The following is a 23,761-nucleotide window of genomic DNA, read 5'->3' as shown; positions in this document are numbered from 1 at the left end:
CATGGGTTTTACTGGTGAATCAATGTTGTAGAAGATGATGTTTCCACGTTCACTATGGAACGTCCAAATGGGTCATATCTGATGACCATGAAAAGATGACAAACTGCATTTTACACCAATTATTTACATGTATGATAGGATTAGTAGATGAACAGGTATTAAACATTTTAGAACAGTAGATGCTTTTGGTCGTTTGTTTGGGTCTTTCTGGGTTAAATTAATATTTTAAAACTAGAAGCACTCGGAGAGCGCAGACCTCCGCCAAGGCAGAACAGTGCCCCGGATTTGGATGAAAATTTCAGGAAATGTTGATACTGGAACAAGGAACAAATGATTAGATTTTGGTGGTGATCGGGGGTGGGGGGGCCTACTGATCTGCCTTGGCGGAGGTCTGCGCTGTCTGTCTAGGAAAGCACTCGTAGAGCGCAGACCTCCGCCAAGGCAGATCAGTAGCCCCCCCCCCCCCCCCCCCCCCCCCCGATCACCACCAAAATTTAATCATTTGTTCCTTGTGCCAGTATCAACATTTCCTGAAATTTTCATCCAAATCCGTCCATAACTTTTTGAGTTACCTTTCACACAGACAGAATGACAGACAAACAGACAAACCAGTGCCAACAAAAACATAACCTCCTTGGCAGAGGTAATAATGGTGCATGTGCTTTGGCATATCCTAGTGGTGGTATGTGGTTATAGTGCATCTGAAAACTGACTTGCAAAAAATAGGTTCACCATCTGCCACTGGCCAAGATCTTGTGTTGATGATGGACAGTTTAACTAATGTGTAATGTCTTCTGTATCACATCCCAGTGTTTCTCAGTGGGGTTCAGGTCTGGACTGTGGTGGTTAATCCATGTGTGAAATGATGTTTGACGCTCCCTGAACCAGTTGTTTCCATTTTGAGCCTAATGAATCATGGCATTATCATCTTGTAATATATACACGTCATCATCAAAGCTGGTCATATAATTTATTCAGGTAGTCAGCTGACCTCATTATATGGACACATAACTTTAACCCCAGATCATAACACTTACCCCACTTGCTTGTTCTGTAGGCACTTGGCATGATGGGTAATCACTTCACCCTCTTTACTGTCATCACTCTGGAACAGGGTCAATCTGGACTCATCAGACCACATGACCTTTTTTCTATTGAGACAGTCCAATCTTTATGCTCTATCAAACTGATGATTGTTTAAGGAATGAGATGCTGCTCACTGCATCGGATAAGATTCACTGCAGTCATTTTCCAACAGAACAATCCACTGTGTGTTATCGCTTTCAACGTCCCTCTCAATATGTGAAAGAACAACAACCTCTGAATAATTACACCCTGAAATGTTTAGACTGGGCTGTTTTCTTTGTAAAGGTTTAGTCATTTTATTACTATTATGTGATTCCTCATGAGCACATGGTCCACCAAAATAACTTGCCATCCAGAATTATTTTGCAAATGCACTGTTACAGCATCTACAGCTACAATTGTAATCAAGTACAAAAATAGGTTACAAATAGGCTATGCAAAACAATTTTTGCACCATTTGTTACATTGCACACATCTTCTATTTCTGCTATTTCAGAAATTTTCAGAGCTGTGAAATCTTTGCAATTAATTTCATAAGTAATATGAAGGGCAGCACAGTGATTCTCTTTCTTTCTGTCTGTGTGGGTTTTCTTCAGGTATTCCTCCCACCTTCCACCTCAATAGGTTAATGAGTCACTCTAAATCACCTGTGGGTGTGAATGTGGGAGTGATATATGGCAGCTAGGATGTGCTTCAATGCTCCTGTGACCTCCAGAGGATGAAACCGTTCTGAATGAATGAAAGTGTTGCTTCTGTAAAAATCCACATGTGCATTGTACATATTATTCTTGAATTTTTTTCTAAGAAAATTGTGTGTTATTGCTTTAAAGTGGAATGACATTTGAGGACCCACTAGGATGACTCTGGGCCACGTTTTCTAGGAGGACCATTAAGAAGACTGACTTATCTGGCAATGGTGATGACAGAAGACTTTCATAAGACCTTGACACTAATTCTGCATTTCATAGCTGACATGTCTGCAAAAGTAATTATTGCATGACAACTATTTCCTATATTTACTGAAAAGAACTTTATCATCTGCATTTTTGTGTAAAAGCATCTTTGTTTGTTTGACACAAATGGAAAATAAATCCCGCTGAAATCCAAACAGTGCTCTCATCCCTGGGTCCTGTATCTCAAGAAAAATGACCAGTTGTTGACCACAAGCAGATGCCGAAGCCTTTCAATTTTCTACAACACAGCACAAGAGCAGATCTGATGTTGGCTGCAACCGCAAACAAAAAGAAGGCTGGCAGGTGTCACACAACCTTTATGAAACCCAGCAGGGCCAGCTCATTGTCCAAGGCCACTTTCCTTCTGCAATGAGCCAAACACAGATGATGTAATGGTCATCATCAAAGTGAGCATGATAACATAGTATTTCTCTATCATCTTAATTGAGATAACATGCTGTGGAGGCAGCTGGTCCATCACACTTACTCCCATCTACAGTAATAGCTACGGGCATTAGTGAGCCATACGGCTTATGATATGATTTGCAAGGTAGTGAGTGTGTGTTTTCTTGCACAGACATGACATTTTAGTGGCTGAACATATTAAAAGTGCAGACAGATGCAGTCCATGAACATTTGAGCATGTGTCTGATTAATGAAAAAAAAAAAAAAAAAGCAAATATGCCCAGATTTACAAGACAATTTTGTGGCTGTTGTCAGCGTAAAACTGGTGCAAATGACACAAACATATACATCAACAACAGAATTTACTATTCAATTCATTGTGCTTCATTTGCAGGAAGGTTATAACAATAGCAACAAAGCGACACCCTTAAAGACCCTCAGAATCATTTTTGTGTTGTTTACATATGGATTTTCCTCTACATTTTTTTACATTTCTGCAGTTATTTATCATTTTTTATCATATACTGTACTCTGCATTTGTATTTCTCAGTGAAAATCAGGCATTTTCCTGTATTTAATCCACTGACCATGTAGATGTCCGTATCTAAAAGTTGTTGTATCAGAAAGTGAAAACTGAGGATAAAGTTACTTTTTCAGCAAAATATGTCAAACTGAACGAAAAAAGGAGTGTCTACAACCACATTTGTCAAACTACAGGTGTTTTACTGGTGAATCACTTTTTGGGAACATGATTGTGTTTCCCTGTTCACCACAGAGACACTGAACATCCAAATGGGTTATATCTGATGTTGCTGAAAAGCTGAAAAATTCAATTTTACTTGACTTATTTCTTAGTATCTACCAGATAAGAGGTTATTAAACATTTTAGATCAGTAGATGCTTTTCATGGCTAGTGGCTATTTAAGTTTTTGAGGGTGAATGAGATACTATTACTTGTATTGTTCAAGGAAATAACACTGAAGTTTAAGAATTCAGAAGAAACGTGTTTTATGTGTAGTTTTAGGTGAAATGTAATGTTGTTGGGTTTTTTGTTCTTTGCAGACAGCAGTAATGCGAGAAGCAGAAAGTTAATGTTCTTGCTGATAAACAAAAATTAGATTTAATACTTCAAATCAGTGGCATATATGATACTGAAAACATGAGCAACGCAGTTTTGCAAGTTATCACATTGAGTGATGCAAACAGGAACATCTGCTTCGTTTAAGCTGTATGTAGACTATTACAGCTCTCATTCCTCACACTGATGATGATGTGATATACCAACTGCCGTATGACATCTTGCTGTAAATTACGATCTTACAAATGTAAAGTTATTCCTCCAATTATCTGCCGGGACCTGCTGAGAGCGTAGAAGCCTGATTACAATGCAGCCTGCCTCCTCTGTCTGTGGTTTATCACTTCCACTTGTTTATTTGCTGGTTGTTTACACAGCTCTGTGGGAGTGAGACAATGACGACTGATGGAAGGGTTACCAGTGTGTTCAAGCAGACGAACAACTGAGAGTAACCCATCAAGAACCTTTATAACATCTATTTAATTCCAGTGCATTACAAAGTATTTCATGACAAATCGGATTATTACAAAACTACTTTACAAAACACAAGCACCTGAGTAGTAGTGTCAAATAAGTAGTAAACACATTTGAACTGAAATATATTCAAATACAGAGAGAAAATACCACAAAATTTAACAGGATAAACTGTCCAGAGATAGAAATAAGCACCTATGTCTATTGACATGTTTCTGTGAAAGTATGGTCCGTTTGCACTGTGATAATGAGCAGGACTCTGTGTTTACATTTCTTATTTCATCAGGGGTATCCTTCAGTCAAGTGAAATCCGATTATGAGGGATTTAAAGATCACCTTTTCATGGGCCATTGATCCACAGCATTAGCGTCACAGTCCAGAGAGACCACTGGTGAATGTCAGACTTGACACTGTGTCAACCTTGAATTCCCGCTCAGGCTTCTGAAACAAATTTTTTAGTAAATTCCAGTATATGAGAGATGACAGAAGCTGACTTGATTTGAAGAATAAGTATCTATGCTTAATGGTTATAACTAAGTTCCAGCTGGATTAGAACCATTAAAGTATAGCTGGCCATCTGGTTCTTCCTCTTGTCTCCTAATTTTATGTTGCATCGCAGTGACTTCCACAAAGGAGTCCTGAGGTGCATAGCAACATAAAGCAAACACACAGCACAGGCAATTTACACATAGCTAATGTCCATTCATTACTGACTCCATGTGGGAGTTGCTCTTCCTCAGGTCATCAACGCTGCTTTGCTCTAAAATACACAATTAACATTTTATTCACCTGCAACATTCAACAAGCTGTTTCTTGGTGTGTAGTGTGTGGAAAATATGGCAGAAGCAAATACATTTGTGCATTTTTATAATGTTTGCAGAAGAAAGTAAATAAATGCAAAATTAAATAAAACATGCAATATATTACTCTTCTGTAAAGTTTTATATGAGTATGTTGTTATACAAGTATGCTTTGGATTACAGAATACTCAGATTCAGCTGTTTTGTCATTCAATCAATGGTACATGATAGAACGGAATATAATTACCCAGGTCTTGTTTTTTGTAGCATAAGAAAGATACAACTATATAATATGCAGCAAAATATATAAAAGGTAGATAGGGTAGAATAAAAACTACCATAAAAAAATGCAAAGAAATTAAAAACAAGTGGTGCCAGGAACAACAAACCCCACCCCTCACACATATTTCCCCCATTATAAGTAAATGGGAAGTTTTGAAAATTCGTAAAAAATTTTAACTTTGACCTACTGTGCCCAAAATGTAATGAGATTTATTCTGGGTCACTGGCAATTTATAAACCAAATTTGGTATGAATTCAACCAACAGTTTTGCTGCTAGACTGTTAACAAACAAACAAAGAAACAAACAAACTGAACCAAAAACAATACCCAAGCTTATCCTTCGGGGAGTGGTGTAATAATAAAATAATTTCTTAATATGTACATGTTTACACAGTATGCAGTAACAGTACAGGTAAAGTGATGGTGAATGTAGCAGCAGCATGAGCAGCAGCAACAGTGAAATGAAGTGGTAAGTGACTTCAGCAGCATCATGATAAGGTGCATGGTGGACAGTCTGTGGGGGGTGGAGCAGGTCAGCAGTCTGACTACATCCGGACAGAAGCTGTTTTTCAGTCTGGATGTTTTTGCCCAGATACAAGCTTGTGTCTGAAATGCAATAACCATAGGCTGACTGGCCATGAGAGCTGTAGTAGTTGTGGACTCATTGTCGCATACTAACAGACTTAACCACATACTGTTTTCTGTGTGCAATTCTAATGAAATCTGATGTGCAAACATTAAAATGTTAGAAGTATGTCAACCACATGTGCTCTATGAAATACGACTGCTGCTTTTCAGGGAGAAACGGTGATACATTTTTATTTGTTTTGTAAAGACTGGACGTCAAGAATGACCTTTCCTTTTTTTTCATATTAGTCTGTCTCAGTCTGGCTATCAGCAGGATTACACAAAAACGCCTGCACCAGCTTCCAGAAAACTTGGCAGAAGAGCAAAGTGTTGGCTTCATTGAAGCATTTTTTAATACACAGCAGACTGTGCAAAATTATACTATGTCTTGGTGCTGACCAAAACTAACACAGTTTCCAGTGTCATTAGTTTAAATTAACTTATCCACTCAGATCCAGATCCACTATGTGCTCAAAAACTTTGGACTGTTTCCTCTTATTTTATTAGTAACACTAGAAAAATAGGGTCAACACTGAATCCAAATCAGTCATCGGACGCACCTGAGGTATAGTGTTTATGTTTTTAATCTATTCTTGTATTTTACTCTGTTATTTTGGTTTTTATTTACAACAGTTTGGTCCACTGTGGTTGTTTTAAAGTGATTTACAAATAAAGTTGGATTGGATTGGACTGGATTGGATATACATATATAGAAACATAAAAAACAGCTGTCTGCACATCCAAGCAGTGTTTCATCATTACTGTAATAAATATAAAGACATTTTTAAAAGCATATGGTCATTTTCATCTGGTTAAGTTTTCCAAATGATATAATTATGCAATCAGATCCACATCTGCTGCCAGTGATCCCTTTTTCCATCATCTGCCTTATAGAGTCCCTCTTCCCGCCACTGATATTTTCAATCTTGTCACCATCTTCACTCTTATCATACTAGAGGACCCTACCTTCTGTCCTCCTCCTCTTTTTTAATATTGCATGGTGGACAGCAGGGATACCAAATAAGCTAAGGTAACAAATGTTACCTGACAAATTTCTTAAAAAATGATGCCTAGAATTAATCTTAATATGAAAACAGCCTGAAGAAATAGAGGTCAATTTTTCATTCTGCAATCTCTGTTCCTGGCACTCAGCTTGCCTACTGTGTATTGCTGTGATACCAACCAAGAATCACAATCATTTTAAGTGCCTCTGTCAGTGAATGGTTTGCTTTCTCTCCTGTTATCAAACTTTGAGTACAGGTTTATGCTTTGTTTATATAATTTTTTGGCAGTGTCAATCAGCTACTGCATGAAAATGGCTTTCTTGAAAACCACTTATTAAAAAATGTGACAGTCTGTGACTTAACTGGAAATGCTGTAGCTTAAAACAAGCTGTACTATGACATGCAGACGTGGTATTTTCTCACACTGGTCAAACAAAACAAAGATTATTTCAAGCGGACTTCCAAAAAACAAAAACAGAAGACTTTACAGAACACTATGTTGAAATGGTCACATGAGACAAAATTGTGTCCCTCTGGAAAACATCATGTAACATAGTTTTTATAGTAGTCACTATGGTCTGTAAGTACTACATCCTTCCCACAGGGCTGATATTTTTAATGAAGATGGTATATTAGGCAAAAGTAAGAAAGAGTGAAAAATAGAATGCACAGTCGAAAATAGAAAATATATCAAATGATTATACTGAGAATATGTAAGATTTTAAAGCAACTCTATGGAGTTTTTCAGCCTTCAAACTATATTTTCAAGGTCATTTTGGTGGTACAACAACTCACGATAGGTTCAATTACACTTTCGTCATCACTCCAGAGCATCTGTATTACCTGCACTGGCACTATGGAAGTTCTGGTTTCGGGTTGTAACCCCTACACAAAAAGAACAACAAAATTTGACTGCTTTACAGCATATGTCCCAAATCTCCCCGCACCTTCAGAAGACGAGGCAGATAAACGAAGTTACAAGATGATGTTTTTCCAGGTATGTAAGCTGCCTGACACGTATGCACCCTCATACCATCCGAGATGCAGGCTTTTTAACTGAGCACTGATAACAAACCAAATGGTTCGTCCTCTGGACTAAAGGGGAGGGGGGGGCCACGGTTTACAAAAAGAATTTTGCAGCAACTGTGCTCCAGGACAGTGTTCCTGAGCCGATGCAGTGACTTCCATTACAGAATCATGTCTGGTTTAATGCAGTGCTGCCTGAGGGCCGAAGATCATGGACATCCAATATTGATTCACAGCTTTGTCCCTGGTGCACAAAGATCCGCCATATTCTCCAAAACTTTGTATAATATTATGTACTGTAGATGATGAGGTTCCACAATTTGCAGAGGGAAATTTTTGCGTATTGGTGTACCTCTGTCCATCTTAATTGAGAGAGATTCTGCCTCTAATAGATGATCTTTTATATCTAGTCATGTTTCTGGCCTGCTGTCAGTTCACCATATTAGATGAAAAAAGTCCTCCAGCGGTTCAGCTGTTTTAGTTGTTTGGTGCCTCTTACTTTTCCAGCCTTTTGTTCGCCCCACCTTAATTTTTTGGAGATATGTTGCTGCCATCAAATTCAAACTACTTTTTTTTCTCACTTTAAACATTTGCTGTGTTTTCTTTGTTTTATTGTGAATAAAATATGCATTTATAACAAAAATTGTAAATGACTGCGCTCTGTTTTTATTTACATTTCACACAGCACCCCAGCCTTTGGAAGTGGACTTTGAAATGTGGGGAATCCTAAACTATTCCAAACAGAAAACATCATGTTTTTATTATCCTTTTTTATTGAGAGGTAAAAATATTTGTGACCTGCTTCTTGACATCTATGAATCTGACTTAAATGTTTCAGATGGACAGATATTAAACCTGGTGCTAACACTGACCTTTAGTGATTTGTGAATAATTTTATCTTAAAAGTTTAGCATGTAAGTCCATGATAGCATATTTAAGATGATACGTGTTAAGCATTTTCAAATGTCAATGTCAACAGTGTCTCTAGGGAGACATGTTGTGTACGGACTCGACATTGAACAGAACAATCTGTAATGATTATTCACAGAAGACTCTTAGATGATTAAGCAAACTGATTCAACCTTTATGGGAACAGCAATGACTGGGGATCATTTAAGGATTTTTTCAGGTTTACTAAAGTGGACTGTGTTGACATTTGAGGATAGGAAGTGGTGGTTTAAGGCTGTCATTGAAATTACTTGAGTTTCCACAGATGGTCACTAATTTCCTCAGCGTTCTCCATGAGTGATCAAGTATCAAATAACATCTCAGATTAAATCCACACCCACATGGGGCTGTGGAAGAGTCTTGCTGCAAGATTTCATGTGCACTTATTTATTAGGACTTGAAATAGTTTCCTCACAATGGATGAAGTTAATAAGATCATCACTTTGTAATGCTAAAAAACAAAGAACATAATTAAAAAGTATAGGACTATATTACAAGACTATAATGACTGTGTAAAATACTGCAAATATATACAACAGATGTTAATGTCACAAATGTCTAACTGAATCATTTTACGGTCATAACATTTTGATTTAAAATTCCAAATGACTTATTTATTATTAAAGATTAATGCTCACATTTCTTATTTTTCTTATTTTTTCCATGTCCTTCAATATTCTCATTTGTCTTGTTGCTCATGCTCTGTGACTCCAGGTCCGTCAATATGATTTCACAACTACCTTAAACAGTCTTAACATGCTTGAACACCCTCATGGCACATCACGTGTTGTACACAACAGTGTCACATTGATGTTACAGTAGGTAGATTCTTTGAGCAAACACAAACAGATGTACTGTGTGTTAATTCCCATATTTGATCTCTGTTACTTCATCATTTATGTGTTATTTGTAACACTTTAATAAATCATATATAGAGGCATCTGAGCTTGTTTGGCAGCTCTGGAGTAAAATGTTCTTTAATTTTAATTACTATGAGCTAATGATCCACTGATTGAAATCTTCAGCCTTGGATTTTAACAAATAAATCCCATAATGCAAAGTGTCTGGGCAAAAACACCAGGTGACATGTTGCACATATCGACTCTAGCTCATACTCTATTGCATCCTGTATGTCAGCAAATTATGTGGTCACAAGACAAGACTCATCCAGTCCGAGCAGTTCGCTTCATTTGCTTTCACTGAGAGCTGGAGAGGGTTGATGAGAAGCTGCACGTTCTCTCCCTAAATTAAAATGCTTCAGCCACTGCACAGATTCAACACAATGACCTCGAAAGAAGCTGGCAAGCATTCAACAGGCCTACAGTACAAAAGTTTGGTTTTGGTGTGTAGTGCACTGACTTATCAATTATTAACAATCAGTTAGGTTTGTAATGGATAAATTCTGGAATGGGAACAGTTCATAATTAGATTTGCAGTTATTTTATTGCGTTGACTGACATTTTCATTACGGCGTTCTGTGTCCTTTATCTGTATTAACACCACAAATTACGGATAAGTACATTATCTGAGGAACATATGAATGTCATTTGTAATATGTACAATGAGTCAGTTTTATATGCATTCATTATTATGAGACTACAACCCAGTGATGTAATAATCTGGCAGTCTAAATGTCTGTCCTTCATAAATCAAGTCTTCACACTAAACCTGCCTTCATGCCCTGAGCACTGGGTTTGTGATCATAGTCATTCTCTCTTTCCAAGTACGCTACATCATTGTTTTTACTGGGCTGAATCTCTCGGACTGAGCCCTGAGCCTGCACTGAAATAGAAAATGCAGCACTGAATGCTGCTGGATGGACTTGCATTCAAATGAAAGACAGGAAGAGAAGATGTTACAGACACCAGCAGTGTTATGGACACATTATTTCATAGCCATTGGTTATCGCTAGACAGAAATGAATCCTGTACCTGTCTGAATTTATATACTTTCATTGAGCTCATGGTCTGATGAGTCCTGCCTGTTAAACCATCTGTTCATTTACGGGTAGGATTACAGGATTACAATTTTGTAAGAAATGCCTTAATGATGTCAGTGTTGTTATGGAAAAATGGTAAATAAAGTTGTTAAAAAAAATTCAAGGTCAACGAAGTTACCATATTTGGTTCCTTTATAAATAAATAAATCCAAGAAGTATACATAAAAATACAAGAAAATACATGTAATGTGAAAGAAACATGTACTTAATAACATTAGAACAGCATAAGTGCTGATCCAGACACTTGTCCACATCCACATTCTCCCTTTCAACCTCATTCCTTACATTAGTACCATTACTTCATGATACCTAACAAAGCAGGTACACTCACTGTTCATACACAGGTGGACCTTACAGACCCTGTAGACCACATTGGACCTGGGATTGTTGACTCACTGTCCTGACTGGAACATTTGCTGCCACTGTCTTATACTGTATGTAAAAATGACCAAAAATAGTCACTTGCCCAGTAAAGGGTTAATTAAAAAAACTTACTGACTGATACAGTCCGATCGGGTTCATACTGTCCACTGAAAATATAAAGATTTCATTTTCTTTTTTGTCAAACAGATAAAAACACGTAGATTTTTACCTTTACATGTTTTGGCTACAACCTGTAGCCTTCCTCAGAAGGGTCACTTGATGTTACTGTGATGTGTCTTGTGCAAGTTGTAGCCAAAACACATGACGGTAAAAATCTAATTGTTTTTATCTGTCTGACCAAAAAAGAAAAGGAAATCTTTATACTGTCTGACATGTTTTATGTTTCTCCAGATTTACATTTGTGTGATACAGTGGCGGCTGCTTGTCTTTCAGACAGGGGAAGCTCATTGTCGGCTTACATTAAAAAAAAAAAAAGTCAAGTTATTTAAACATACATTCGGCCCTCTGTTCCTTTTAAGAAAATGGTCAGTGACCTTATCGTACCAATTAGGCGTCTTTTCCAGGGACTGGACCAGTGTCCTCTCTATGTCCAGCAGAGCTGGGCTGCTTAGGTTGCCTTGGCCCATTGTGTTGTGGGTGTAAGACTTCAGCCTTTTTAAACTACAGATGCTCCTTTCACTCCGACCTAGCCGACAGTATGATTGATTTAACTATCTACAAAACGATATTAAACTCGAACAAGAAATGATTAAATTATGTAACTGAAAAAAGAAAACGCTGAAATTATGTTAAATTGAAACAAGGAAGTCCAATGAGTGTGTTTTATTTACAGTGCAAGAAATGAACAAGTAATTTCATAGTGGTTTCTCTCTTGATTTCACAGCAGAATATGCGACGATATTAAACTGAACTGTGTCAGCGAAGGAGTAGATCTGAAAACAGCTGTCAATCAAACGGGATTCAGCCTTTCGACTGATCCTCCAATCAGCACATGGGATTCTGGCGTCCAGCCCGGCAGAGCTCCGCCCACAGCTCCATTCACCCCCAGAGACACCCGGCGTCCAGGGGCAGGACAACATCGTGGCATTTATCCAATTACCATCCAGTTTTGAGGCAATGAAAAAAACTGTTCCACTCAGTCCCATTGAAGCCCAGAGACGCCCGCAGTCCATGGGCAAATGCACTGAGCAGAGATGGAGGAGAAAACAGAGACACTGGAATAGAGGAGAAGTGAACAACATCGAGTCTGTTGATTTGTGATAAAGCTGATTCTGAACAAACTAATCTTTGAGATGAACGTGTTCTAACACATTTGTAGTCAATAAAATGTCAACACAACTGAACATATTTAACCATTTAATTTCGTAATTTTAGGGGAAGCCGGGCTTCCCTTGAAGTTTATGAGAAATCGCCACTGGTGTGATATCATCTGCACTACTGTGAAGGGGCTACATGTAAACAGTTGCTGTTTGCTGATGTTGAAAACGAGGGTTTGTTACTCTATATTTGTCTGATTGCAGGAATTTTATGCTTGTGTCATTAATATTCAAAAACCAGAAGCATCCACTCATCTAAAATGTTTAATCACTTTTGAACCATTAATAATATCAATACAGTTGAATAATTCAGGTGAAATGCCATCTGTCAGTTTTTCAGAAGCATCAGATGTTTCTTTTTGGATGATCACATCACAATATATACTACATACATACTGAGTCACCCATAAAACCTTTGTAGTTTTTCAAATGACAGTGACTGTACGCTTGTTTTATGTTCAGTTAATGATATATTTTTTGCTTGAAAAGTCACTCATCCTTCATTTTTCTCTGTTCTAATATAATAACGATTGAATTTACTTGGAGCTTTTATGAACATCTACAAGATCAGTGCAATAAGTATAGGAAAACACCTGATTTTCACAGGGAAAAAAATGCTGGATAACATAATAATAAAAGGTGATAAATCACTAAGCAAATGAGAAAAAATCATTTGGAGGTTGCTACTAAAATAGTTTCAGGACTTGAAGCGTAAAGTGTGGAATTGTTCCCTAAAAAATCTTATTGCATAAATGTCATACGCAGGTTGTAAAGATAAAAACAAATCACTGACAGACTATTAGGCTGCTCCAGCAGAGATCCTTTCAGGGTTGGAGAGATAACAACTTGGCAACAAGTACCTCATTCCATTATAAACTTCTTCAGAAGTGCAGGCGCAGTGTAGCCAGGAGGCAGAAGGACTGTGTTTATTATTTTCAAACAGACACAACACCAGCAAGGCAGCATTTAGGCTTAGTATAACCATTTTGGGATATTATCTGACAGTGCACTCATTTTAAAACCCACAGCCAAATGCACCAGTTATAGGAAGGGAGACCACTGATATAAACCACCCAAAAGCCCCCATTTACTAGGAAACACTAGACTAAATCAAGACAATGATTCAGTTACATCAAAACGTCAGATAAGTGCAAAAATTAGCAACGGTCTTTTAACTATTATCTATATTTATAGAAATGAAGCAATCACAATGCATGTGTAATTCACCACTTTTGTATATTTTCCTGAGAATAAACAATGAGTGTATGAGCCTTTTCAAGGTCATTCAGCTTTGATAGAACTCATCTGGTTGTAGTGTGGTTGCAATGATGCCCTTACCTTAAAAAAAGTCATAGAAGATAAATGACAAATGAAAGACAAGGACATAAATCACTTTTAGGAGAAGGACATTCCCTGTAGTCAAGGTGAGACACCATAGCCCCAACCTGTAAATGTCCATGTGATAACGATGATTCAGTCTATTTTTAGACAGTGATTGCTTAAAAATGATACAAAGGGTCATTATTCAGAGAACATTCTGTCATTTTCCAATTCAAAACAATGTGAGTAAAGGCAGCATTTGTATAGTTGTGTATCTCTTGCACCCTGTTTGTGAGTCTCATCCATGCCTTTGCCCCTTTTCACTGATAAATTCATATTGAACAGGATTTTTTTTAATTATTGATTTGTTTCAACATAAACCATTTGACCATTTGTCTTCAGAGGCAGTATTTCACTTCATTTCTCAGGGCTGATAAAGCCTCTTAATAGAGTTACACTGTCCGCCCTTATCATTTTCAGCATTTACCCACTTAAACAATCAATGACATTAGCGATATTGTAGTGAGTAAACATTGTCTTCACAATTGCATAATATATGGAGTATGAAGTAATAACTCAGGTAAGATACATGATGTAAACACCAGGTTTTTAAATGGAACAGTGATGTACACTGCATTACCTCATTATTCATTCAGGTGAGGATTCAGTCACAGTGAATTTGCAGGAAGAAGATAAGGGGATTCATTACTAATCTGAATTTACTGGGTGGGTTTTAGGCAAAGTAAACATATATTTAACCACTGAAAGCCAAATAAAGCGCATCCAATGATGTACCAATGGCGCAATTATTAAAATGTTTCCGATTTGCGCAAAAACGCGCACAGTTGTTAGTGTTTACTTCTCAGACTTCATGAGTTATAGTGTGTAAATAAACAGTTCTTGGTTAATGCTCGGTTCGGAAACCTGCATGTGACTCATTCAGTGCCCTGTCCCGTCCCTCCGTTAACAGGACTGCGGGGGCCACTTCATTCTCGGAAACACCGGCTCTGAACAGACGTACACCAAATTACGCGTCTGGCGCGCTCCTCGATGGTCTGGACCAGATCCTAAAACAACGGAACATCGACACGACCTCTTCTTCTGTGGATCATAAAACATGCGAAACCTAAGTCCGGGGGTCTCAGTCGGTGCCCACAAACTCAAACAGGGAACTCCCACGACGTGTTCAGGCTGTTTCTCTCCTTTGCGCACACTCTTCCAGCATCCGTGACCATGTCGTCGGGTCTGCCTCCATCCCTTTATATCGTGATGGAGGTGGTGATCGCTGTGTCGTCGGTCATCGGGAACGTTATGGTGGTCTGGGCTGTGCGTATTAACCGGTCTTTGAGAGACACCACGTTTTGTTTCATCGTCTCTTTGGCCTTGGCTGACATTGCAGTCGGGGCTCTAGTCATCCCTCTCGCCATAACCATCAGCATCGGACTCCAGACGCACTTCTACAGTTGTTTACTGGTCGCCTGCACTGTGCTCGTCCTTACGCAAAGTTCAATCCTGGCACTGCTGGCCATCGCAATCGACCGCTATCTGAGAGTGAAAATACCCATGAGGTAGGCCTTAAGGTGAATTCCTTTTAGTTTTCACTATCTCGTCCAGTTTGCAGAAGCCTTTGTGTCTGGACTGCTTTCATCATGGACCAAGGGTACTCTCCAAAACCGACAATACAGGGTTTTCATTTCTTCTCCAGACTGAAATTATTGTAATATTGACTGGAAGGCTGGTTTAATGATTTTAATTAGACTAATTATTTTATTCAGTTAATTGACCTTGTTAATCTTTTGGGAATCTATGACCAGTTGCTACTTAGCTTTACAGCATGTTTCCAGATCACATATTTAGTTTATTCAGTTAAAATACGTTTGTTGTAATATATCAAAGACATCAACATGTAAACTCAAACACTAAACATGTAATGACTGGAAAAAGTGCAGAGAAGATCTGATGTCGGCATCTTTTCTTTGGCAGTTAAAAGCTGTTGAATTTCACATCTGTGGAGAAGCAAGTCTTTCCTACCTGAGCTAAACTTGTGCAAATTGTTGTGGAAATTGTAGGTTTTGTACAGCTTTTCCATCTTATTTGTGATCTGGCTTCTGAATCACAGCTCTGTGATAAGCTGGCATTTCTGTGGCATGATAAGAGATCTCATTAGCAGGAGAGGTTCAATTATTATCAACATTTTGCCCTGTGCTTCATTATCCTCATATTTTTAGTTAACAACTCAAGTTTCCACTTTGAGCTGGCTCATTTGACATGAAGCCTGGAGAGAATGCATGATTGGTCAATAGGCTCATGGTGGCTGGTTGATAGATTACATAATTTTTCAAGCTGGCATTCAACACACTCACAGACACACACAGAAACATGGACACACACCACACTTTGACAATGCAAAGACATTAATATAGGCTGCAATGACCTGACACAAGAAACACATGAATACACACATGAACTGGATAGAGTTAATAAATGACAATGCTCTGTAAATGACACATTATTTATGTATAATTAAGTAATTTCACCCAGTAGGTAAATATATTTGATCCCTATCTGTATCTGTATATACGTAAATATGTCAGTTTGCCCTCCATAAGGCTTCAACAACAGCCTTCTGTTTTTTGTTTTTGTTTTTTTTTTTGTAATGGATATAATTAGCACTTTTTCCTTAAAATTCCTTGTGTAAGTCATAGTCCAACATCTGTGATTTTGGTGTTACAACCAAAAACTACATAAAAAACAATAAGAAGCAAATGAAAAACACATTCTACAGAGAAACAACTGGGATAAAACTGACTTTCACTTCATTGTTGGGACATTTAAGACAGAGAGTACCATTTACATGTGTTTTATAATAATAATGTGTTGTAGAATTCATTTTCCCCGCCTTAAAAACCACGGGGTACAATTTAACAAGCACTGATTGCTTTTTATAGCAGAGGTGATTTGGAAGCATGTCATGATAACCCTGGTCTATCTGAGGAAATGTGTTGCCAGTATGCATAGTTAGATGATAGATGAAGAATACAACCCTGTAGAAAACAGATGAACGACAGCTGTATACAGATGTTTATTTTTCGGGAAGATTTCGTACACACTTTGAGTATGCGTTTATAAAAAAGCACTATATAAATCTAATCCATTATTATTATTATAATAAGGTGTGTGTTCTGAGAACTGGTCTGCTTTAGATTTTAACACAGCTGTTTGGTGGTGGGAGTTGTATGTGCACAAAAATTAGGAAGAAACAGTCTCTTTCAACATCTTTTGTCATAAGGACCTCTTTTATTCATCCATCCTGTTGTGTCTGATTCACATGGATGAACTTTAAATGTGTGTTTATTTAATGCGACAGACAATGTGAGGTCACCTAAAAGAATGCAAAGTGAGAAAAGTGAGAAAATATTGTTAATTTGGAACAGTCACGTGAAATATTTTGGTCTGTGATTCTGACAAAGAGGCTGTTGGATGAAAAATGCAGTGTTATTCATTCACTCCCTTTGTCTGATTAAGTTGGTGCTGACTAACAATCAAAACTTGACCTAAAAACATCAGAGACTAATCTCAAACAATGACTAAGGCACTCACTGGTCCAAAAGTCAACCATTGTCTGGGAGAGAAAGCACAAATGGATTCCTATAAAGATCCCAAAAGATACGAAAAACCTGTCAATGTAATGAAGCAGCAATGTCCAAGTCCATGTAGAAGAGAAGTAAGACTTGTCTGAGATTGTTTCTGTTTGACATTTGAATGCATGACAGCAGTGGTTTCTATGGAAAAGGGGTTTGAAAGAAACTACATCAAGAGGAGTGAGAATGAAGTAGAGATTATAATATGTATAAACTACACCCTCAAAGAGAGCATTTATTATAAACCAGACTGTGGTGTGGTGTTGATTACATTAATTGAATTAGCCTGTGTCACATCACATCATGGTGTTAATTAACAGTAACTGCATTTGCTGATCTTTCCTTCTGATCAAACAGTCTTGATTAAAACCACAGCACACAAACAGTTCTCATGTGTCTGTCCACAGTAGTTTTTCTCACCACGTTATCTTCTCCCTTGTTGCTATAGCTACAAGCGGGTGGTGACCCCTCGGCGAGCTGGCACGGCTGTGCTGCTCTGTTGGCTGGTGTCTATCGTGGTGGGCCTCACACCCATGCTGGGCTGGAATAATCTCCAATATCTCCGCGACAATGGCTCTCTGGTGACTGATGATCTCCTGGTGACCTGTGAGTTTGAGACAGTCATCAGCATGGATTACATGGTCTACTTCAACTTCTTCGGCTGGGTGCTGCCACCCCTGCTCCTCATGCTGGCCATCTATGTGGAGATCTTCTACATGATCCATAAGCAGCTCAACAAGAAGGTGAGGTCTTCCTCCTCCTGGTGAAGATGTCTGACCATAGACTAAAAAAGACTTTGTAGTTTTATTGTGTTTTGTTTGAAAGATCAGTTAATTCTGTGATATTCAGGAGACTATGAGTAAAATGTTTACTGCAAAAATGATTGAACCAGTTTCACATAGGGTGGCAAAGAGGTGTGAGGTGGGAGGATGTGGTGGAGTGGTTCCTGGAGAGGTGGTTATACTCTCAATTTTTGCCTTTTTTTTTTTGTTTTTTTTTTGTTTTTTGAAGTAGTCCAGAAACTCCCAAAACTCTATTTAGTTTACCTAAAAATCTGTCAGTAGTATTTGCTCACTATTATAAAATTATTATGACCTCATCTGGAGCAGTTTGTAGGTATTATTGGTCACATAAGCAGCTGCATGAAGGCAAACTAAGGAAAATGTTAGTCTTTCTTAATATTAGCCTTTCAGTACTTTAGCCTTTCATATTGTCAGCCTACTTACGCAGTTTAACTAATGGTGACAAAACCTCTTCACTAAATGTGCAGTCATATGGACAGTAGTTTAAAACAGTGACTCATTTGGAAACCACCTTAAACTTGTGATCTGTCAATCAGGTTCCAGAGGTGGCCAGCGCTAGTTAGCAGTATTTTCCTTGGAATGACCCGCCCTACTCTGCCTCTGATTGGCTCATCAGTCCTCATGTTTAAAGTTAACCAATCTAATCAGTGAAGGCAGAGAGTACTTGCCAATTAGAGACAGAATAGGGCGGGTCATGGCTTCACCACCTGAGGGGAAAAAATTAGCACTTTGGCTCGCAGATATTACTGAATGGTGCGCATTAGGGGGATTTAGAGTGGGTATATGCAATGCTGACAAAACAATGAGCAGGTATACACTAGGGTGCATAATTTTCTCAAAAGTTGAAAAAACAATCTGTCCCCATTCTAAAATCATGCCAATGTCTAAAATATGGCACTCTGTACAATATCTAGTCAAAAAATTATGTTAAATGGGTCCACCTCAGGGATGAATATTCTGAATATTTGACCAGAATCGGCCATCATCAGCGATTGACACCAACTATTTGATTTGATTTGAAGTTTTTTTTTTTTTTTTACAATTACCTCTTAGCACATTTAGTTTTCATGTAATTGAAGACTATTAAACTCTTATATTTGAAAGCAGTATAACCCCCAACTATATCTATGTGTGATTTGATAAAGGTTTAGTTCATTGATCCAGTTCCAGGAAACCACCCCTGGGCTATAGACAGCATATACTGTATACAAGATGATGTCATCCGATCATCTGGAATTTCCTTTTCTTTGTAGCATAAGCCGTTAAAACTACTTGCAGTGTGTGCACAATTTTATAGTCACTCAGCATTTTATTGAACTGCCACCGGTCTCTGAACACATCCATATCTGGCTTACAGAAAGTGAAAGAAAAGCACGCATTTGAGCTCAGTAACTAAAAATTTGGTCTCACACAGAAATTTAATTTGATAGTACAAAATGGATACTAACATTATAACTTATTGACTGGTTATTACGTTATCGGCCTGGTAAAAATAATTCTTTGCAAATGTAATAACTGAGCCAATAACGTAATAAGTTATAACGTTATTGGCCAAAAGCTATTGTGTTATTGGTTCAGGACTTTTATTATGTTATTGGCCAGATATTACGTTATTGGCCTATTACATTTTAAAAATAGCAAATTTATTACATTATTGGCCATTATTACATTATTGGTTGTTATTACATTGTTGGCTTCTACAGAGCAGAAGAAAAAAGCACTTTGGGTCAAGTTATTCTTTGCTTGAATGCTTATGGACTTGATAGTGGTTAGTTTTTACAGGTTTTAAGAACAAGTTAGTGCAAGACAAAGTTTGAGCTACAAGGTGAATTAAACTCACAAAGAAATCTGTCAAAGCTAGTCTGCTAAATGTGACATGATGCTAGGTTAAAGATGAGCTTCTTTATTTGCAATTACAGTTGTGCTCATAAGTTCTCATACCCTGGCAGAATGGATGTTCCAACATGGCAATGACCCAAAACACAACGCCAAGTCAACCTTTCATTGCCTACAGCAGAAAAAAGTGAAGGTGAAGGAGTGGCCATCTCAGTCTCCTGGCCGGAATATCATTGAGCCACTTTGGGGAGGTCTCAAACATGCAGTTCATGCAAGAAAACCCAAAATCTTAAAGGAACTAAAGGTGTTTTGCCAAGAAGAATGGGCAGATTTACCATCTGACAAAATAAAGTGCCTCATCCACAACTACCACAAAATACCTCAAGCTGTCATTGATGTTAAAGGGGCTAATACAGAGTATTAAGAATAGGGTATGTAAACTGTTGATCAGAGTCATTTGGACAGTTTCTGTTGTCAGTAAGATTTAAAAAGAGCAGACACATTTGTTTGATAATAAATGGCTTCATCCAACTGCTAGCCACAAGTGAAAGAAAAGTTTTTGTATTATCATTCATATTCTCTGAAAAATGGCCAAACAATCACAAATTCTGCTAGGGTATGTAAACTTATGAGCACAACTGTAGAGCTGGGAATTCATTGATTGATTTTATGGATCATCAGACAAAACAAATTCAAGGGATAACATCATAAAGAGCAAACATTTATTTCCAACATGGTCCTGAGGTGAGATCCAAGTATAAGTGATCATTCATGGTTCAGATATGGTGGCACAATTTCATGGAACATTTGGATAGATGCACTTAGAGTTATGATCAGTTCACCTAAAATGAATGTTGTGAGCAGGGTTTTTGTTACATGAGTATTGGGCACTTTATGAATGACACTAATATAAATCAATTAGAACTGGATTTGTATTTAACGAGACTAAAGCCAGAGCCACAGATTGTAAATTTTAATTGAACATCTGAGTCTTCACAGAATTGCATTTATTGATGATGTTTTTCTGTGTGTAGGTGACGGCCAATCACAGTGACCCGAGACGTTACTTTGGCAAGGAGCTCAAGCTGGCCAAGTCCCTCGCCCTTGTCCTTTTCCTCTTCGCCGTCAGCTGGCTCCCCCTCCACATCCTCAACTGCATCACCCTCTTTTGCCCCAGCTGTGACAAGCCGATGTTTCTCATTTACATCGCCATCATCCTCACCCACGGCAACTCGGCCGTCAACCCCATTGTTTATGCTTTCCGCATCAAGAAATTCCGCACGGCTTTCCACAAAATCTGGAAACAGTACATGCTTTGTCAGGATCCAGTTGGTCGGCTTCCTCAAAGAGGGAGCCAGAGAGGGCTAAGTCATGAGAGGAGGCTGAGGCAGAATGATGACGATGACGATGATGTGTGACCTTCAGCGGCTAATTGGATTGCTGTGTAAGTTTTACTCCAGTGGTTCACAGAATGGACAGGACTGGAAAGGTTTATATTCATGCTTGAGGGATTACTGGTCAAACTGCCTTAATGGCAACAGGACGTCAGAGGCATGAAACAAATGAAGGAACTCAAGACTGAAAAACCTGTGCGTTTTAAGACGACAGGAAGACAAATCAGCATGGAGAATAGACCCACCCTTACTAAGTCAGACTGTGATTTAGAGGAGAGTATGTTTATTTCTCTTCAGTGATGTCAAAAGGGGTAATGGGCTTTTCATCAGTTTCAACATGAACCTGTTGAACTTGAATCAGTGAGTGTAAATGTGTAGCACATGAGGTATTCTAGTAATATTTGTACTGTATTTTTGACCTGAACTACAACTCATGGCCTTTTATCATGTGAATGATCTCAAATAGTTAAAGCATTTTATTTTCTGCTACATTCACATACTGAGTTCTGTGGCCTTAAAGGACAGAAATTAGGAAGAGAAAGTGAGGGAAAAAAATAGGATTGTGTTGATTCTTTGTGTGTGAACTGTAAACCTGTGGAGGACAAGCCAGAGTGTGTGTAACCATCTTTGGGAAGGAATGGGACACAGGATTTTTGTTAGGGAATAGATGAAACAAACTTACATTGTGTTTGTGTGCGGATCTCTGTTATGATGAACCCCCCTGGTCCGACAGCGCCACAGTTACCCAGTAACACAAAAGACTCATGGCCTTAATAGACATATTGTGCATTAGTGCGTGTTAAGGTAATGCTTTTAGGCATTTTGGAGACCAGATCATTGACAGGATGACTGATACGAGGTGACGCTTGCAGCTTAAAATGCTTCAATGCTATAATTAAATCCATAAACATGTACATTTCCCGCTAATGTTTACATCGGAGCAATCTGTTGAAACTACTGTATGTTCCTACTTAGTAACTGAACAAGACTGTGAATCTGAAAATGTCAGAGCTACTCCACTTATGTTTTATTTGATATTGAAGAAAATCTGACACTGCTCATGCTTACTTTTTCAAAATATGCGCTCAAAATAGTTACATCAATGAAACGTCCTTTTTTTTTTTTTTTTTTTTTTTATGTACAATTAAATGACTTAAATATTAACATGAAAAGGGTCTCCTTAGACTGACAGTATGTATTATTTGTTACTAATGTACTGTATGTAAAAATCTTAATGGGAGATACTGTACAGACATTTGTGATACATCAGGAAATCCACCTCTCAAGCATATCATTAGATTTTATTGTGACTACTACAAATTAAAACACGTTTATTAGTAAAATACTGCAGCAACTGTTAGTGCTTTATGTACATTTGCAGGTGAAAACGTCTAAATTCACTGTATTTACTCTATACATCAGACCTCAGTGGCAGTAGGATGTTTTCCTGCAAGAATCAAGGCTGTCACTGATAGAGGGCAATTATTTATCTGAACCCACCGCCAAGAGCAGGTCCGTGTGGGGATTAAGGGAGGAGGTTACAAGGGTGTCAGAGTCTGGGGGTAAAGTTGGACAAAGTGGGAGGATTAATCCGTTAACAAGGCAAGCATGAAGTGAGAGTGCAGCTCTACAGAGATGACTTTGATGCCTGTAAATGTGACCCTGTTGATCTTTGTCTTAGCCTACTGTAGCATATAGTGTGTATAACAGTATAGACAATACACACACATCTGCTTTTATTAGTATATTCACTGCATTTCCAAAGCTGCTTGTGTATAGTTGTGTTTTCTCACTTGTTTAAAACCTGCATTTGTGTAATCTGTTTTTTGAAAGGGAAATATTTTTGCCTATAAAGACCCAGTGCTACTTTAATGTCAGTTTCCAAATGATTTTTTTTTCTCCTTTTTAACCTTTCCTAAATGATTTATCACCATTTATTATAATATTATCCTGTGTATTTAGCATTTTTTTTCCAGTGTAAATTAGGTATTTTCTTATATTTATTCTGTTGATCATGTTGATGCTCATTAAAGCTCAGAGTAAATTCAAAAATTATTAAATCAAAAACTGAAGAAAAAGTGACATTTTCAACCAATATATCAATAACTGAGCATAAACCAAGTGTCTCCATCCACTGTCACTGATCTAACTCCATGGGTTTTACTGGTGAATCAATGCTGTAGAAGATGACGGTGTTTCCATGGTAACTACAGAGCTTCTGAATGTCCAAATGGGTCATATGTGATGACCATGAAAAGATGAGAAACTGCATTTTACACAAATTATTGACATGGATTGATGAGATTAGTGGATCAACAGGTATTTAACATTTTAGAGCAGGAGATGGTTTTGGTCATAAGTGGCTGTTTGGGTCTTTATGGGTTAAA

At 37.9% G+C, this 23,761-nt stretch overlaps 1 protein-coding gene across 1 annotated transcript; it reads left to right on the top strand.

The window, feature by feature from the left end:
• Positions 1-14,568: 14,568 nt before the first annotated feature.
• On the top strand, positions 14,569-23,262 carry LOC115420184 (adenosine receptor A1-like). The gene is made up of 3 exons (XM_030135438.1): positions 14,569-15,268; positions 17,790-18,084; positions 21,015-23,262. Exons 1-3 carry the CDS (start codon positions 14,934-14,936, stop codon positions 21,396-21,398), a joined length of 1,014 nt encoding a protein of 337 aa, XP_029991298.1. The 5' UTR covers positions 14,569-14,933; the 3' UTR covers positions 21,399-23,262.
• Positions 23,263-23,761: the final 499 nt, after the last annotated feature.

The sequence above is a fragment of the Sphaeramia orbicularis genome, chromosome 5, assembly GCF_902148855.1.
Source record: "Sphaeramia orbicularis chromosome 5, fSphaOr1.1, whole genome shotgun sequence".
NCBI classification, from domain to species: Eukaryota; Metazoa; Chordata; class Actinopteri; order Kurtiformes; family Apogonidae; genus Sphaeramia; species Sphaeramia orbicularis.
Note: the sequence above shows the minus strand (reverse complement) of the source record. Positions and strands in the feature narration are given on the sequence as shown.

What these genes read in the sequence shown, in the direction of transcription:
- LOC115420184 (XM_030135438.1), top strand. Translation starts at nt 14,934, where the DNA reads ATGTCGTCGGGTCTGCCTCCATCCCTTTATATCGTGATGGAGGTGGTG. An exon ending in AGAGTGAAAATACCCATGAG is followed by an intron (nt 15,269 to 17,789) that starts GTAGGCCTTAAG and finishes TTGTTGCTATAG; the next exon opens with CTACAAGCGGGTGGTGACCC. An exon ending in ATAAGCAGCTCAACAAGAAG is followed by an intron (nt 18,085 to 21,014) that starts GTGAGGTCTTCC and finishes TTCTGTGTGTAG; the next exon opens with GTGACGGCCAATCACAGTGA.